The 17,274-nt window shown below is 46.7% G+C and overlaps 1 protein-coding gene across 1 annotated transcript in view; it reads right to left on the bottom strand.

Annotated features, from left to right (window-relative positions):
• PID1 (phosphotyrosine interaction domain containing 1) overlaps positions 1-14,474 on the bottom strand; it is a 265,346-nt gene extending 250,872 nt beyond the window's left edge. Inside the window, exon 1 of the mRNA XM_005901780.3 lies at positions 14,213-14,474. Within this exon, the coding sequence (XP_005901842.1) occupies positions 14,213-14,242 (30 nt within the window). The 5' untranslated portion in view covers positions 14,243-14,474. The remainder of the gene's footprint in view (positions 1-14,212) is intronic.
• Between the last annotated feature and the right edge of the window lie 2,800 nt (positions 14,475-17,274).

Genomic DNA, 17,274 nt, shown 5'->3' with positions numbered 1-17,274 from the left:
GAAGGGAAAAATATTTCCTAAAGTTTTTCCCTGAATGTTTCTCAAGAGCTTTTTTTTTTTTTTAAACTAAAGTTAGGTGGCTTTTGGTAAAGTTTTTGCATCTTATCCAAATTTTTTTGGTTGCCATCTTCTTGAGAAAAATGAATTATCCAATAAGAAATCCAGACCCTATATTTGCTAGGCATATGACGTCCACCAACTAGAGTCAAAACACACTAACAGTTTTGCAGGATGTATTCTCCCTGTGTTTTCTATCAGGAGAGGAAGAATGGCAAGAAGGTGGCCCAGCCAACAGCAGGACCCACCATCCCAGAAATTCACCCTTTTAATAGTAAAATCTCCTGAGTCTACTGGCCCCTAGATCAGGAGCCAGGTGCCAAGATACAGTGCTAAAAAGGGCCCATAAGACTGGGACAGCTTAAAAAGTCAGCTGGAGAACCAACATGCTAGAAAGAAGTAAGAAATACATCTCTGGTGGGATGGAGGCTAAAGGGCCATCCAGAATGAGGAAGATTCAGCAAGGCATCACCTTGAACGTTTTACCTTCCAGTCTGGATTTCTTCTCTTGCTCAACTACCGGTTTCTCTCAGATCCTTGGGCAAATTGAGTCTGATGGAAAATGTCATTTCAAGAACTCAAGGAACAAATGTTTCAAAAGGAGAGGACTGAACTCTAAGAAAATTACAGAGTTCATTAATAATGTTATGGGCTAGAATGTTAATATCCAGTTAAAAGCAAACAAAAACTACAGACAATTTGCAGAGGTGAGAGCAGAAACTATATATTATTTAGTTCCCAACACCTAGAACTGTGCCTGGCATACAATGAAAATTTCACATTGACGTTAACAGCTTTGGGTAGGTGTAAACGACAGGTAATAAACTATACAAGTTCCTAAGTTTTGACATATGTATAAGCCCATGAACCATCACTGTAATCAAAACACTGAGCACATTCATCACCTTTAAAAGCTTTTTCCAGCCTTCTTCTAATCCCCTCCTCCCATCCCAGGCTCAGGCAGCTATAATTCTGCTTTCAATCATGCTATATCCCCACCAGCAAAGCATGAGAGGTCCAATTCCTCCATACCCTCACCAACATTTAGCTTGGTTGAAGCTTTTTTAATTTTAGCTATTCTACAGTTGTAGAGTGTTACCTCATTATGCTTTTAATTTGCATTTTCCTAGTGACTTTTCATGTGTTCTGTCTTTTCATGTGTTGATTTCCTATCCATATAACTTTTTTGTTCAAATCATTTGCTCATTTTCTTTAATTGAGTTGTTTATCTTATTACAGTATTGAGTTTTGAGAGTTCTTTATATATCCTGGATACAAACCCTTTATTTTAAATATATGATTTGCAAGTGTCTTCTCCCAGTTTGCATCTTATCTTTTCATTCTCTTACAAACATCTTTTAAAGAAAGAAGCCTTCAATTCTGATGAAGTTCAATTCACCCAACTTTTAACTGAATGGGTTTTTGTTATTGTTCTAGGAAATCTTTGCCCAATCCAAAGAAACTTCGGGTGTGATGAATCTGGTCATTATCTTGATTGTAGTACTGTCTACACAGATGTATACAAAGTCACAAAGATTTTCTGCCGATTCTGTCTAGAAGTTTTATGGGTTTATGGTACAGGTAGGTCTATGATTCATTTCAGGTGAATTTTTGTATACAATCTGCTGAGGTATGGATTGAAATTTTGGATTTGTTGCTGATGATGATTTTGCTGTTTTGCATACAGATTGTTTCACATAATTTGTTGAAAAGACTATCCTTGCTCTAGGAAACTATTTCTTTGTACTTTTGTTAAAATCACATAAACTTCTGATCAAAAAGCAGAACTCTCATAAAAGGCCCTCTTTGACAGTTGCTAAGATTTAAAACACACAGCCTCTTTGATTCAGCAACTCCATTCTTAGCAGTTCTGTCTAAAGAAATATAAGCACAAGGACAGCATGCAGATCCTTATAACAATATTATTTATGGGAGAAAAAACAACATGGATGCCACCCAATTATTCCCTGATATAGGAAGGACTGAATAAATAATAATCCAGCTCCATCACAAAATTCTATGCAAGGAGGAAAAGGAATGGGTTGGAGCTACATGGACTAACCAAAAGAGATACCCAAGAGATATTCTGTAAAGTGAAAACAATTACAGAGTTTTATATGTATAATGACTATATTATTTAAACACATGTGGAAAAAAACTAAATATTGGTTGGCCACAAAGTCCATTTGAGTAAAATCTACCATCTTACAGAAAAGTCTGAATGGCCTTTTTGGCCAACCCAAAATATATTTGCATGTGTTTGGAAAACTCAGCAGTGACCACAGGACTGGAAAAGGGCAGTTTTCATTCCAATCCCAAAGAAAGGCAATGCCAAAGAATGCTCAAACTACCGCACAATTGCACTCATCTCACACGCTAGTAAAGTCATGCTCAAAATTCTCCAAGCCAGGCTTCAGCAATTCGTGAACCATGAACTTCCAGATGTTAAAGCTGGTTTTAGAAAAGGCAGAGGAACCAGAGATCAAATTGCCAACATCCACTGGATCATGGAAAAAGCAAGAGAGTTCCAGAAAAACATCTATTTCTGTTTTATTGACTATGCCAAAGCCTTTGACTGTGTGGATCACAATAAACTGTGGAAAATTCTGAAAGAGATGGGAATACCAGACCACCTGACCTGCCTCTTGAGAAACCTATATACAGGTCAGGAAGCAACAGTTAGAACTGGACATGGACGTGGAACAACAGACTGTTTCCAAATAGGAAAAGGAGTACATCAAGGCTGTATATTGTTACCCTGCTTATTTAACTTATACGCAGAGTACATCATGAGAAACGCTGGGCTGGAGGAAGCACAAGCTGGAATCAAGATTGCTGGGAGAAATATCAATAACGTCAAATATGCAGATGACACCACCCTTATGGCAGAAAGTGAAGAGGAACTAAAAAGCCTCTTAATGAAAGTGAAAGAGGAGAGTGAAAAAGTTGGCTTAAAGCTCAACATTCAGAAAATTAAGATCACGGCATCTGGTCCCATCACTTCATGGGAAATAGATGGGGAAACAGTGGAAACAGTGTCAGACTTTATTTCTGGGGGCTTCAAAATCACTGCAGATGGTGATTGAAGCCATGAAATTAAAAGACGCTTACTCCTTGGAAGGAAAGTTATGACCAACCTAGACAGCATATTGAAAAGCAGAGACATTACTTTGCCAACAAAGGTCCATCTAGTCAAGGCTATGGTTTTTCCAGTGGTCATGTATGGATGTGAAAGTTGGACTGTGAAGAAAGTTGAGTGCCAAAGAATTGATGCTTTTGAACTGTGGTGTTGGAGAAGACTCTTGAGAGTCCCTTGGCCTGCAAGGAGATCCAACCAGTCCATCCTAAAGGAGATCAGTCCTGGGTGTTCTTTGGAAGGACTGATGCTAAAGCTGAAACTCCAATACTTTGGCCACCTCATGTGAAGAGTTGACTCATTGGAAAAGACTCTGATTCTAGGAGGGATTGGGGGCAGGAGGAGAAGAGGACAACAGAGGATGAGATGGCTGGATGGCATCACCGACTCGATGGACATGAGTTTGAGTGAACTCCGGGAGTTGATGATGGACAGGGAGGCCTGGCGTGCTGCAAATCATGGGGTCACAAAGAGTCGGACACGACTGAGCGACTGAACTGAACTGATAAAACCTAAGAAAATTTTGGGAAAATAACTACCAGACAGATCACATGAGTCTGCTTCATGAGTAGAATTCCCAGCTGGCACAGTGGTACAGAATCCATTTCCAATGCAGGAGACCCAAGAGACCCAGGTTTGATCCCTGGGTCCAGAAGATCCCCTGAAGAAGGAAATGGCAACCTACTCCACTATACCTGCCTGGAGAATTCCATAGACAGAGGAGTCTGTCTGGAATGGCACGGTCCATGGAATGTCAAAGAATCAGACATAACCGAGCACAAAGGAACAAGATTACACTTCACACTCTTCTATGGTGTGTTAGCTCATTACCCTAAGTAGATATTAGTTTGCAATTTTTAATCATATCAAGTCTAAAATAGTAGTCATGACTTTGACACGTAGAAGATGTGGATTCTACTCTATCACACATCTGTACCACTGCTTGGGAATAAAACCTTTTTTTTTTTTTTTTTTGGTGGTTGATTCAAGTAGGGAGAAATATTTCAGTTCATAAAGAGGACTCCAAAAATAAATTCCACAAATTGTGTCCCTCCATAGGTAGAAGTTCTATCACCGAGAAGTTCAGAATGTGATCTTATTTGGAAATAGCATCAGTACAGATATAAATAGTTAAGCTAGAATGAGATCATACTGGATTAGGGTGGGCCCTCAATCCAATGTGATCAGTGTCTTTATTAAAAAAGGAAATTTGGACATGGAGACAAACACACAGAGAGAACGCAATGCAAAGCCTGGAGAGATGCGGCCACAAGCCAAGAAATGGGAAAGATGGCCAGCAAACCACCAAAAGCTGGGAAGGAGGCATCAAAAAGATTCTTCCTCATAGCCCTCAGAAGAAATCAATGCTTCCCACACTCTGATTTGAGACATCCATCTCCTAGAACTCTGAGACTGTACGTTTCGGCTGTATAAGCTGTCTGGCTTGTGGTACTTTGTTACAGCAGCCCTGAGAAACTAATAACTAAGGGACCAAGAGACCTCCCTGGTGGTGACCTCCCTGGTGGTCCAGTGGTTAAGACTTCACCTTCCAGTGCAAGGGTTGCAGGTTTGATCCCTGGGCAGGGAGCTTCCCTGGTGGCTCAGACAGAATCCGCCTATAATGTGGCAATGAAAGTGAAAGTGAAAGTCACTCAGTCGCGTCTCTTTGTGACCCCACAGACTATTCAGTCCATGAAATTCTCCAGGCCAGAATACTGGAGTGGGTAGCCTTTCCCTTCTCCAGGGGATCTTCCCAACCCAAGGACTGAACCCAGGTCTTCTGCATTGCAGGTGTATTCTTTACCAGCTGAGCCACAAGGGAAGCCCAAGAATATTGGAGTGGGTAGCCTATCCCTTCTCCAGCGGATCTTCCCAACCCAGGAAGCAAACTGGGGTCTCCTGCATTCAGGAGGATTCTTTACCAGCTGAGCTATCGGGGACCCAGGTTCAGTCCCTGGGTCGGGAAGATATCCTGGAGAAAAGAACTGGTGACCCACTCCAGTATTCTTGCCTGGTAAATTCCATGGACAGAGGAGCCTAATGGGCTACAGTCCATGGGGTCACAAAGAGGCAGACACGACTGAGCAAATACACACACACAAGGTATCAAGAAGTTAAGTCCAAGCGAAAAAAAAAAAAAAAACACAGCCTCTCAGCCTTACCATGGTCCCCCAGCCCCCAGTCCCGTGCCCAGGGAGCATCCTCAGAAGACACAGAAGGTAAACAGCAGTTTCTGCTGCATCATAGGTGACTTGAACACCAGGACGCCACACACACCTAAGGAAGCCGGTTCCTGGTGTAAACACATCAAAGCACGCAGTGGGCAGAAGAGTCTACAGAATCTGTGTGTTCATCCTCAGACCCACAATTACAGAGAAACCATGAGGAAGGGCTTGTCATGAAAGGATTAGGACGGATGTACCGTGAAGAAAGGATAACGATTAAGGAGTCCCTTTCTCCTGGCACGTCTCTCTCCCTGCACACACACAGGCAGCAGCCGTCATGGCTACTAGATGAAAAAGAAGAGGTGGCACAGGAAGTCAAGGGTGATGACTCCTAATGTCATTTAGTGTCAGTCCCTCCCTTGTGTCTGACTCTTTGCCACCTCATCAACTATACAACCACTAGGCTCCTCTGTCCATGGGATTCTCCAGGCAAGGATACTGGAGTGGGTTGCCATTCCCTTCTCCTGGGCATTGGCCCAACCCAGGGATCGAACCCAGGTCTCTTGCATCTCCTTCAATGACAGGCGGATTCTTCACCTCTGAGCCACATGGGAAGCCTACATTATCCTAGTTGGGAAGAGGCAAATCCCAGAGGCTGGCTATCTAACCAGGGACGTCACAGAGACGAACAACATGGATTATTTTGAGAATAAAACCCTGGGCCTCCCTTGGTTCCAGCTGTCTGAAAAACCGTCACCGAGATCTACCCTGAAGGGACTGTCTTCCACATCCCAGCCCAAGATCTTAAGTACCAGAGTGAACTATCTCTTGAAGCACAGTTACTGCCAAGAGGCCCTCCCTCAAGGCACATGGTCTTCTTGGCGTGTGCGCTTTTCCCACGATGTTGACCAGAAGTAGAAGAGAAAAAGTGGGAAGAAAGGAGCGGGCATTTAACTGTTCCTCTACTGCCTGTGTTCATTATCTTCCAAATCCACCATAAACAGATTCAAACTCTGCACAAAAAGAAAATGGTATACAGACACAGTGATTTCATCCCAGGATATGAAAGTCAGGCACATCTCAGCCTCAGGAAGTACAGAGACAGACACAGACAAAGGCTGCAGGCTTGGACTTCCCTGCTGGCACAGTGGATAGGAATCTTCCTGCCAATGCAGGGGACACGGGGGTTCGATCCCTGGTAGAGGAAGATCCCACCTGGCACAGAGCAACTAAGCGCATGGGCCACAACTACTAAGCCGGCGCTCTAGAGCCCAGGAACTGCAACTCCTGAACCCCCAGTGCCCAGAGACTACTCTCTGTAACAAGAAAAGCCACCACAGTAAGAAGCCTGAGGACGACTAGAGAGCAGTCCCCGGCTCTCCACAACTAGAAAGCCCAAGTGCAGCAACGAAGGTCCAGGGCAGCCAAAAATAAACAAATAAAAAGACAGCAGGTTTCATGTCATGAGTGTACTAGTGTGTTAGTTTCCTTCCTGTTGCTGCTGTTGTTGTTGCTGTTTTACTCACTGAGTCGTGTCTGACTCTTTGCAATTCCATGGATTATAGCCTGCCAGCCTCCTCTGTCCATGAGATTTTCCAGGCAAGAATACTGGAGTGGGTTACCATTTCCTCCTCCAGGGGAGCTCCCCAAACCAGGGATCAAAATTTTGTCTCCTGCATTGGCAGGTGGATTCTTCACCACTGAGCCACCAGGGAAGCCCTAAACAAATAAATAAAAAGGCAGCAGGTTTCACGAGTGTACTGGCACATTAGACACCTTGGGCTGCTGTAACAGGTCACCACAGATTGGACGGCTTAAAACCACAAAAACGTCCTCTCTGGCAGTTCTGGAGGCTGGAAATTGAAAGCCAAGAGGTTGGTAGGGCCATCCTCCCTCCAAAGGCTCTGGGAAGGAATCTTTGCTTGACTCTTATGGCCTCCGGTGGTTGCCAGCCATCCTTGGCTTTCCTTGGCTTGTTATTGCTGTTGTTCAGCCACTAAGCTGTTTCCAACTCTTTGGGACCCCATGGACTGCAGCACGCCAGGATTCCCTGTCCTTCACCATCTCTCAGAGCTTGCGCAAACTCATATCCATTGAGTCGGTGATGCGGTCCAACCATCTCATCCTTTGCCACCCCTTTCCCTCCTCAGTCTTTCCCAGTATCAGGGTCTTTTCCAATGAGTCAGCTCTTCACATCAGGTGGCCAAAGTATTGGAACTTTGGCTCCAGCATCAGTCTTTTCAGTGAATATTCAGGGTTGATTTCCTTTAGGATGGACTGGTTTGATCACTGGCTTGCAGTACCACAACTCCATCCTCTGCCTCCATCTTCACTTGGCCCTCTCTGTCGAGTCTCCTCTGTGTCTTCAAATCTCTCCTTATACAGACATCGAGTGTAGGGCTCACCCTAACCCAGTATGACCTCACCTTTACTCAGTTACATCTGCACAATCCCAATTTCCAAATAAGGCTATACTCACAGGTCCCAGGGTTAGGATTTCAACATGTCTTGATGGGAAGGGAAGCGATTCTACCCATCACGATGAGTAAGACACAGAGACCAGGGGTTAATCTGAATCTTGGTCCCTAAGTAGCCATGTCAGGTGGATACAAGTAATAAAAAATCTAACTAACAAAAACGAACTAACTTCAAAAAGCAGGAGGTGGTAATTTTTTCACCACTAGAACCTCCCTTATCAAATTAAGACCTCAGTTACAACAAATGAGGGGAGGAGGAGGAGATGGAGGCTGCTAGACGTGGAAGAGCAAGAGGAAGGACCCAGTAGCAGCAGAACGGACTGAGTGAGAGGGCTCACTGTGACTTTGGTAGCACTGAAACAGGCCAAACGCACACAGCAAGTCTGTGCTTTATCCTTAACAGCATCCTTTTCCAGTTCTTGGCCTGAGGGTTTGGACCTGGAGAATGCACGGATGCTTTATCACTGGAGAGCAGCTAAATTGAGATCACAACTTTTTTTTCTGTTTTTTAAGTTAACATAAAATGATGGTAATGGATTCTACTAGTCTCTAAGGAGGTCTTGGGACAAACATCTCAACTATTTCTTCTTGCTCTACTTATATAAAGCCTCAGTTTAGATTTGTGCCCCGGGGGGCGGGCAGGGGGGCACAGCTGAGCAGAAGCACACTGCAGCTATTGAGTGCTTCTGAATTGGTTTTATTTGCTGACCACTAAGGAGTCCCTAAACTGCTGCTATTCGAGGAGTCAGATAGCCCTGCGCAAGGGAGCCTGATCGCCATTAGCCGTGGGGCTGGCCAGCGCCAGCTGTTTCAGGATCCGATCTACAGGATGAATTCATTTTATGGAATGGAGTCAGTGCAAGCGAAGAGGGAGGAGAGGGACAATCTGGAACATCAAACAAAGTGCAAAATGTTGCCTAATGCTCCAAGATAACCCAGGACAGTCAACATCAAACAGCCCATTAGGCAACAGGTAACCAAAGGGCAGAGAGGTTTTTTGTTTTTGTTTTTCTTTTAATTTTCCAAGGCAAGCATTTTGCAAGTCACTTGGTAGAGATTATGCTCTTGAACTCTCCACCTCCTCCCTCCATTCCCCACAGTTCTGGTCTAAACGGGGAACAACTGCAGACGTGATCAGGCTTTATCACCTGCTTTCAAGGTCTCGAGTCTGTCAAAACTCTGAGAAAGACCTAACGCTGTAAGATAACATTTTACTTCCGCAAGACCTCAAATTGATGAGAAGGCCAAGTTTTTTTTAGGAAGGATAAGGCCAGATGCTCTGCGCTTTCTCAACTATGAGGGTTGAAAAGAATAGCAAAACGTAGGATCGATTTAGTGAGAAACCTGTGAGTCCGTAAGAGCAGCTATTGCTTATTTCTAAGCAATTGCTCTTGAACTCTCCGAACTCCCCCCTCCCTTCTCCACGTTTTTGGCTTCAGTGGAGAATGACTGCAGACGTGATCAGGCTTTATTGCCAGCTTTCTAGGTCTCTAGTTTGGATAAATGCCATGTGCTCCAGCTCAAGAGACTCTTAAATGGCACTTGGGAATTACAGCTTGAGGACAATACACACAGCTTATTCCCCACCAGAGATGTGGGCCACCAAAAATGGGGTAACCTTTGGTCAACACAGGCAACCACACCAATTCAACAAGAGATATGAAAGTGGCCTCTCACAGCCAACGAGACCACCACTCATTCTACTGATTAATAACAAGAGCACCCACATAAGTAAGCATCATACTCCACCTTATCCTTCCAAATAATAATAATAACTGCTTAAGAAGATCCAGAGCTAAACCTCCTGGTTCAAATTCCAGTTCAGTTCACGCCTGGCTTCCGGACTCTGGCCAGATCATTTGAACTCTCTGGCTTTCAGTTTCTTTATCTATAAAATGGGGATAAAAGCAGTTATGGGAAGCAGATGAGCTCGATAATTCAAATAAAACTCTTTAACGCTGTGCCACACACCCAGCACGTGCACCATAAAAGTGCCTATTGTCATGACCCACCTTGCTCTGGTTTCCCCCTGTCAATTTGTTCTGCCTGGAAAAGGGTCAGATTTACCAAGGTTTTCTCTCTGCCTGATGGGCCTGGTCAAATGGGCTCCAGCTGATGCTTTAGAAGGGTCCCCTGTCTACTTTCTCCGGGAAAAAGTGGAAATGATAACCACAGAGAAATAAGTCGAGAACAATTGAAGATCCACACCAAGGCAAGATCAGCCCGATATGACAAGGCACAGAAAGGGCAGGAAGATCCTATGGGAAAAGCACTCTGATTTCCTGTAATTGCCAAGTGGTATTTAGGCACAAACGCCAACCTTTCTATCGGCCAAAAGTTGAGCAAGAAGTCAAAGGAAAAAGTTCTTCAGGATCTGGTTTCCTCCCTACCCTTCCTCATTTCACACTTTTGGAGGTTCTAAGTTACAGCCACTGATCAAAATGTGAATGAAAATAAATAAATGAACAAAATGGTGAGAGGGAGACAACAGCCAACTTTATCAATGAAAGTTCTGTATTTTCTGGATCTGCCATGGTGGGTTAGTCGCTAAGTCGTGTCCGACTCTTGCAACCCTGTGGACTGCAGCCCACCAGGCTCCTCTGTCCATGGGCTTCTCCAGGCAAGAATACTGGAGTGGATTGCCATTTCCTACTCCAGGGGATCTTCCCTACCCAGGAGTCAAACCCGGGTCTCCTGCCTTGCAGGCAGATTCTTTATCGACTGAACTATGAGGAAATCTGCCATGAAGACAGTTTAAGATCAGCCAAAACAGGAAAACTATTGGAACCTTTATAGACTGCCTCATAAGAAGACCGTCACACACAGACTCCACAATTAGAATCTACTAGAACTTTTTCCCATACCTTTCTACTACCACATCCCACTCTGTCCTTGTAATAACTACACCACAGGCAAGGATGCCCTGGTCTCCTTCATTCCAAACTCAGTCTCCAGTCATCTTTCTCCTGCTCTCCACCTTTCCAGGGCTCCCAAAAGTGTGTCTGGTAGTGCACAGAAGTCAGATGTTCTGAGGAAAGACACACTCCTTATGGCTGAGTCCACACTCCTGCGTGGACAGTGAGTCTGTCACTGCTCACGCATCTGCCTGGCCCAACAATGAAGATAATCAGGCAATCCCGGCAAACTGTAATATATCGAGGCCCAAAGTCATCTCATCTCTGTTTTTAAAAAACCAATACTTAGCCTTTTTCTACTGGAAAGTCCCCTTTCACTTTTTTGAGAAGAGCCTGTTTCAAATCAGCTTCTTTAAAAATTCATAATTCTCCTGAGTCCTTCTAAAAAAAAAAAGTCTGCTGTGCAAAGGAGAAGGTAAAAAGGGAAGAATTCATATTTATTCATTTCTAAAAGTTGAGGTGGTGATTTAAATCTTCACATCCCCTTTGATCCTATTATAATTTTAATGGCAGAATCTCCCAGCGAGGGCTCCAGTGGGATGTTAACAGAAGTTTTAACATTCAGGGGAGCAGATGAACTGTGTGACTGAATGAGAAATTCCCCAGCTCAGCCCTGCTAGAAGCAACAGGTCCCTTTGCCTGTCCTGGATTTGGGTCAAATAGCGAAGCCTCAAATCAGAAAGTAGCAGCATTATTTTGTTTGGCAAAGGAGCAGGGTTTGATAACGGTAATCCACTCTGATTAGGGATGCTATTTCCTGAGCAAGAGAGCTGGTTACTGGACTCGAATTAGTTGGAGGGTGACCCTCTAGCTTAAATAAAGTCCAGCCACACTCCCTGGACCACAAACCCTTTGAACGGGCATCAACCTATAGGGACTAATCAAGTCAATTCACTGAGATGTCCTTTTCTTCCCTCACCTCTTCCATTTCCAGGTGTCAGTACAAGAAATTGACTCCTTAGTCCTGATAGGAAGCCCTGGGAGCACTTCCTTGAAGCAGTTTCTTCACTCAAGCTCATCTAAATTAGAATGTTTGCATTAAGAATTAATGAGGGAAAAATTCATGAGGTTATATGAGACAGTTAAAAAGATTTGTGTAAGGAGGGTGGGGTTTCGACTCCACTAACAACTGGGATTCATCATCATTTCCCCATTGAACAGCTCTCCCTCGCCATCACCATGGCCACAACATCTGGTCATGGAAAACATCCCATTCACTGAAGAATCAGAAACCAACGTTCCTATATGGTGGTGCCTTGAAGGACGAAATAAAAAAAAGCGGGGGCAGGGGGGAATCCCAGACAGCAAACAGAGCCCATGACAAAAATAAACACAAAGAATGTAAATAAAATATTATTACAAGCAACTCACTCACCACCTCACCCTCAACAACTCTCTCCCCCAGAAGCAAAAAGCAAAAATATCCAAATTCTGTTCTAAAGAACAGTAGAACTGCTATTGGGAAGAAGCTATGAATACAAAGGTTTTTCTCCACTTTTATAATGTCAAGGTTTGAGACATACTTTTATAAAGAGGACCAGGCCTGGTGAATCATTTAAATTTGGGGAGCAGGAAGTTAAGCCCTGTGTTGATAAGTACCTTCCAGGGGTGACCTGATCTTAGTGACAAGCCATGTTTAACCTAAGCTTTCAAATGTGGAACCCCCCTGCTCTTTCAATCTGACACTTGAAGAAGAAAACAAGAATGCACTGCGAATGCACACTGTTAATAAACCAGGCTCACGCCAAATGCACGTGTGTACATTTCACAGAAGAGCCAGAAGGCCCTTTCTAGAGAGGAACAACTGCCATGCAGAACGCAAGCCAGAGCTAGCCCCTGCCAAGGGTCACGTGCTGCGGAGCACACAGGAGTCCCTACATGAAAGACGCCAATAGAAATAACTTCAAGAGGCAAAAATCCACAAACTCCGCAGAGGCATGGATTCCCCAGGCCATAAAAGCCACCGGCAGGAATTCTAGCCTCATCTCTCCAAGAGCTCCACTCCTCACTCAGATGGGAAAACCCTCCACCTCCGCTCAGTCACTCCTTCCTTTAGCATAAATTCACTGCCCTGAACGAAAGGAAAAACGCACATGTACAACTGGCAGCTGATGCCAGTCCCGAAATACACTTACATCACCTCTGGCCAATGGCTCAGAGCCCGATGTTGACTCTCGGAGTTAGGAGGCCAGTCAACCACCTCCCCATCTTCAAGGCTAAAGATCTCTTTCCTTGCTCAGTGGGTTGGAGACCCTTGGGGATTGGCCTGGGGTCTCAAGCTCTTACTATGAAACCCCCTCCCCAAAACGACGAGCCCAGGGAGGCTCAGAAAGGGGTCTTGGGGCATCTATTTCTGCTCAAAGCAATGCCCTCTGCAGGTTAATCCTCAGCATGAGAACCCACAGGCAAAGGTTAGTTAGCTTCTCCTAGCATCTCAGAGACAGTCTGGCCCTTCAAATTTTCATTGAAAACCTCCGAAGCCAGCCAGGGCTTGGGCCTCCCTGTCCCAAATCTTCAAATACATTCGGCATCCAACCATGCTGTATTTTACCACTTAAACACTTCTTCAAAGTTTACTACGAAACAATGTGGCTCTGAGCCTGCCAAAAGTTTAACTGCAGGATTCAGTAGATTTTATCTGGCAGGGTAGCTGCCCTTCCTCCGCAGAATATTTTCCAGGGAAAGCAGTCATCAGACCTTACAGTCGGGGTGATTTGGGGGTTCCGAGTGTCACTGAATGAGCCCCTCTCAGAAACAACGCCCCACTTTCTCACTTTGACCACCCGGCCCCTTCCCAACTCCCTGGCTCCTGAATCCAAATTAAAGGCAGTTAGACATTTCAGCAGACAGCAGTGGAAAAAAAAATTTTAAAGAGATGACCCCAGGGCATAACTATTCCTGGCTGAACTTCACTTTTGATTTTCAAATATCTGGGGGAGCCTGGGTTCAGGGGAGATGAGGCGAGAGGGCCAACAAATAAGAAAAAATAGAATAAGTAGCATACCATGACCAAGCCAAACCAAGCTTGAGGATTTCCAAATTATATTGGCAAACAAATGCTTTCACAAATCATTTGTTCTGTCTTTCCCGGAGACAAAAAAATAACAACAACAACAATAATAATAATAATCTGGATGCAAAAATCCTAACCCCAGACCAGTAAACTGTGTCAGTGGAAACCAATCTAAAATTGCTGGTCAGAAAGTCCAATCTTATATAAATCTCCAGGCGCACTAGCCCCCAAGGCAAAAGTTGTGATGCCCAGAGCTAAGCCTTCTTCAATTTCATCACCCCCAGCTCCCCGACAGGGTATCTGGCAGCTGGGTGAAACCGACAGCAGCAGGTTCTAATCTTTGTGTCTTTCATGACCGCTTCAGGCAAACCCTTGCAAGAGGTGCTCTGGTCCTCGGGTCCGAGCACCTCCTCCTCCACGCTGGCCCCCAGCCCCCCGCGACCCCTTACCTGCAGGCGCTCCGTGGCCGGCTGCCACATCTTCCAGCCGCGGGGTTGGGCACTGGAGACGCTGGCAAGACTCTGTCGATGGGCGCCGGCAGGGTGGGAGGCGGCAGGGGCTGCGGTTCCGCTTCACATCTGGGGTGGGCGTCCGCGGGAGGTGCGTCCCGGAGCCGGCGACCGCCGCGGGGTGGGCTCTCGGGTCTGCGAGCGCGAGGAGGCGGCGCGGCGCTCGGCGGCCGGCAACTTGTGGGCACGGCGGCGCGCCGGCTGTCCTGGCGCAGCTGCGAGAGGACTGCGCAGCTCCGCCCGGGCCCGCGAGCGCACGGCGGCGGCGGCCGCTCCCTCCTCCCCCCCGCCGCCGCCGCCGCCGCCGCCGCCGCCGCCCGGACCTGCGCGCTCTGAGCATGCCCGGGGCCGGCGCCCGCCCGGGGGGCCCGCATACCCTGCCGCGGGGGACCCCGCATCCCGGCGCGGAGGGTGTGGGCAGGCCAGAACCCACAGCCTGCCCCCGCCCCCCGACCCTCGAGGAAGCCCCGGGTGGGATAGGATCTGGGAGACTGAAGAGCCTGCAGAAGGGGGCTTCCTGAAGCCAGAACTCACGTCGCCCCCACTGGGGGTCCCAGGCTTTCGGTCGGTCAGCAGGGATCTCTGAACCGGCCTGGGTCTTGACTGGCACTGTACCCACAGAATCCCATTCATGCCTCCCCCTGGAGTTAACTGAGCATCTGTTAGGCTCCAGCCCCTGTGCTAGATTCTGAGAATACAGTGGCGCAAAATAGAAGACTCCCGAGCTCCGTTCTAGTTGGAGAAGATGGTCAACGACAGAGAACACCCCTGAAAGGTATTTTCTTCCCAACATGTTTCACTCAGCATCTGAAAGGGCGCTCCTCAGTCAGATGCTGAGTGAAACATGTTGGGAAGAAAAGAAAACGGGGCTGATGGATGAAGAAAGGGAGAGGAGAGCGTCTTGCGGGAGGGGAGGGTGGGTCTGGGGGGGGGGGTCGTCTGGAGTAAGAGGGAAAGATGGGCGCACCAAGTGAGGGATGGCATGAAAGGCAGAGGACTGGGGCGCCTGTAACCTGGAGGAGGAAGGTGGCCCGAAGTCCCCCATCCTGCATCCATTCTGAGATCTGCCAGGTCCCTCAGGAAGCTCTGTGAACCCAAACATAAGCCAAGGGTCACCCAGGGTGTGGAGGGTGGTGTTGGCCTCCGTGAAATAACTCCCTTTCCTAAGGAAACCCAGCCCCTCCGATGCCCTTGACAACTGGCTGAGACAAACATGAACATTCCCATCACTTGGATGAAACAATCGAGGCTCACAGAGTGTAGGTGACCATTCAAGTCATACAGCCAGTGAGTGGCTTCCAGGTGGCTTGAAGGCTGGAGCGCTTACTGGCTCCTGCTCTGACCAGGGAAATACCGTGGGATAAGGGCAACCTGCGGGGGCTGGAGGTTAGCAGAGCTGAACAGGATGCGGAAGCTAAGTGGAATCTGGAAACTGATGATGAGGGTGGGAGGAGAAGTGGTAGGAGATGCTTGAGAACAGAAGCAACAGAGAGAGGGGAAGGACCAGGAGATGTTTGGGGAGGGGGGCGGCCAAAGCTGAGAGGCGAGTCCCATGAGGCAGCGAGGGCTGGCAGGAGAAGGGTCTTGAGAGCATATTGTACTGTAGATGCACAGCCTGGGCCCTGAGCTGCTCCGGCACCGTCCAAACTAACACCCACGTCTGGAAGGATCTGCCCATCATCATGCATTGTTGTTGTTGTTCAGGCGCTAAGTGGTGTCCCACTGTCTGCGACCCCATGGACCGCAGCACACCAGGCTCCTCTTTCCTTCACCATCTCCCAGAGTTTGCTCAAGTTCATTTCCATCGAGTCAGTGATGCCATCCAACCATCTCATCCTCTGCCGCCCCCTTCTCCTCGTGCCTTCAATCTTTCCCAGCATCAGGGTCATGCATGCTGCTGCTGCTGCTAAGGCGCTTCAGTCGTGTCCAACTCTGTGTGACCCCACAGACGGCAGCCCACCAGGCTCCATATATTAGAACACTCAGTTCACCAGACCCTCCCAGGACTCTCCAAGGGAGACAAACACACATCTCCCTGGCTTTGGGGAACACGAGATTAACAGAGTCACCCAGAGGAGAGTCACACAGAGGCAGTGCCTATCTAGGACTCTTCTCCAGGGCTCCAGAGAGCTCCTTCCAAACCACACACTTGCTGGTTGATGCCACCCACCCAGGAAGACCCTCAATGCCCTAAGAGCCAGCAGAGCCACAGAGATGCTTCTCAAAGGCTGGTCTCCGTCTCCACCATGACACAGGACTTCCCACTCCTGCCTGACAACCACAAAGACTTTCTCAGCTACTTCCCCAGTCCCTGCTACCTGCTCTGGATCTACCAATAGCTCCTTTCTGATGAGGTGTTGGAATGTCAGCCCTACATGGAAATACACCTCAGATGCTTGGTCATGTGCTCTCTGTTTGGAGATGATATTTTTACTTTTCCAATAACTCATCCAACACACTTCCCACACCTAGAAATTTCCTGCTGCAAATAATAGACCTCCCCAGCCTCCTAATTCTTTTTTTATAAAAATCCCAAAGCAGAGAAAGAGGCACTTCATTACGAAAATCTAGAAAATCCAAATGTGCATGTTAAACCTCTCAGGAAGCTAAAACAGAACCACTCAGTTGCCAGGGATGTTTTCCGACTTCAGCTTTGAAACCATCCTTGGTCGCAGATGCTCCCGTGGAAAAGTGATTTTGTTTTAAATAGCAGTGGGATGAGATAACGGCCTACATTCAAATTGCATTATAGCGTTAAATCCTGTCTTCTCACCTCCGAGTGTAATTAATTGTTATGACTCAGTAATACAGCTTTTAGTTCAGAGTACGATGCTATTTAAGGAGAAAAGGCTTCGGGGCTCTGTTGATTTGGTTTTCAGTTGCCAGTTCCACTTTGCAAGCGGGTTTGGTAAAGTAGTGTTTAAACTCAGAGGACATCCCTAGTTTTAATGACCTTTTTGTCAGGAATCAGGAATCTGGGGCCGGGACATGAGAGTGCAGGT

This window comes from Bos mutus, chromosome 2 (genome assembly GCF_027580195.1).
Source record: "Bos mutus isolate GX-2022 chromosome 2, NWIPB_WYAK_1.1, whole genome shotgun sequence".
In the NCBI taxonomy this organism is placed as follows: Eukaryota; Metazoa; Chordata; class Mammalia; order Artiodactyla; family Bovidae; genus Bos; species Bos mutus.
This window is presented reverse-complemented; position numbering and strand designations above follow the sequence as displayed.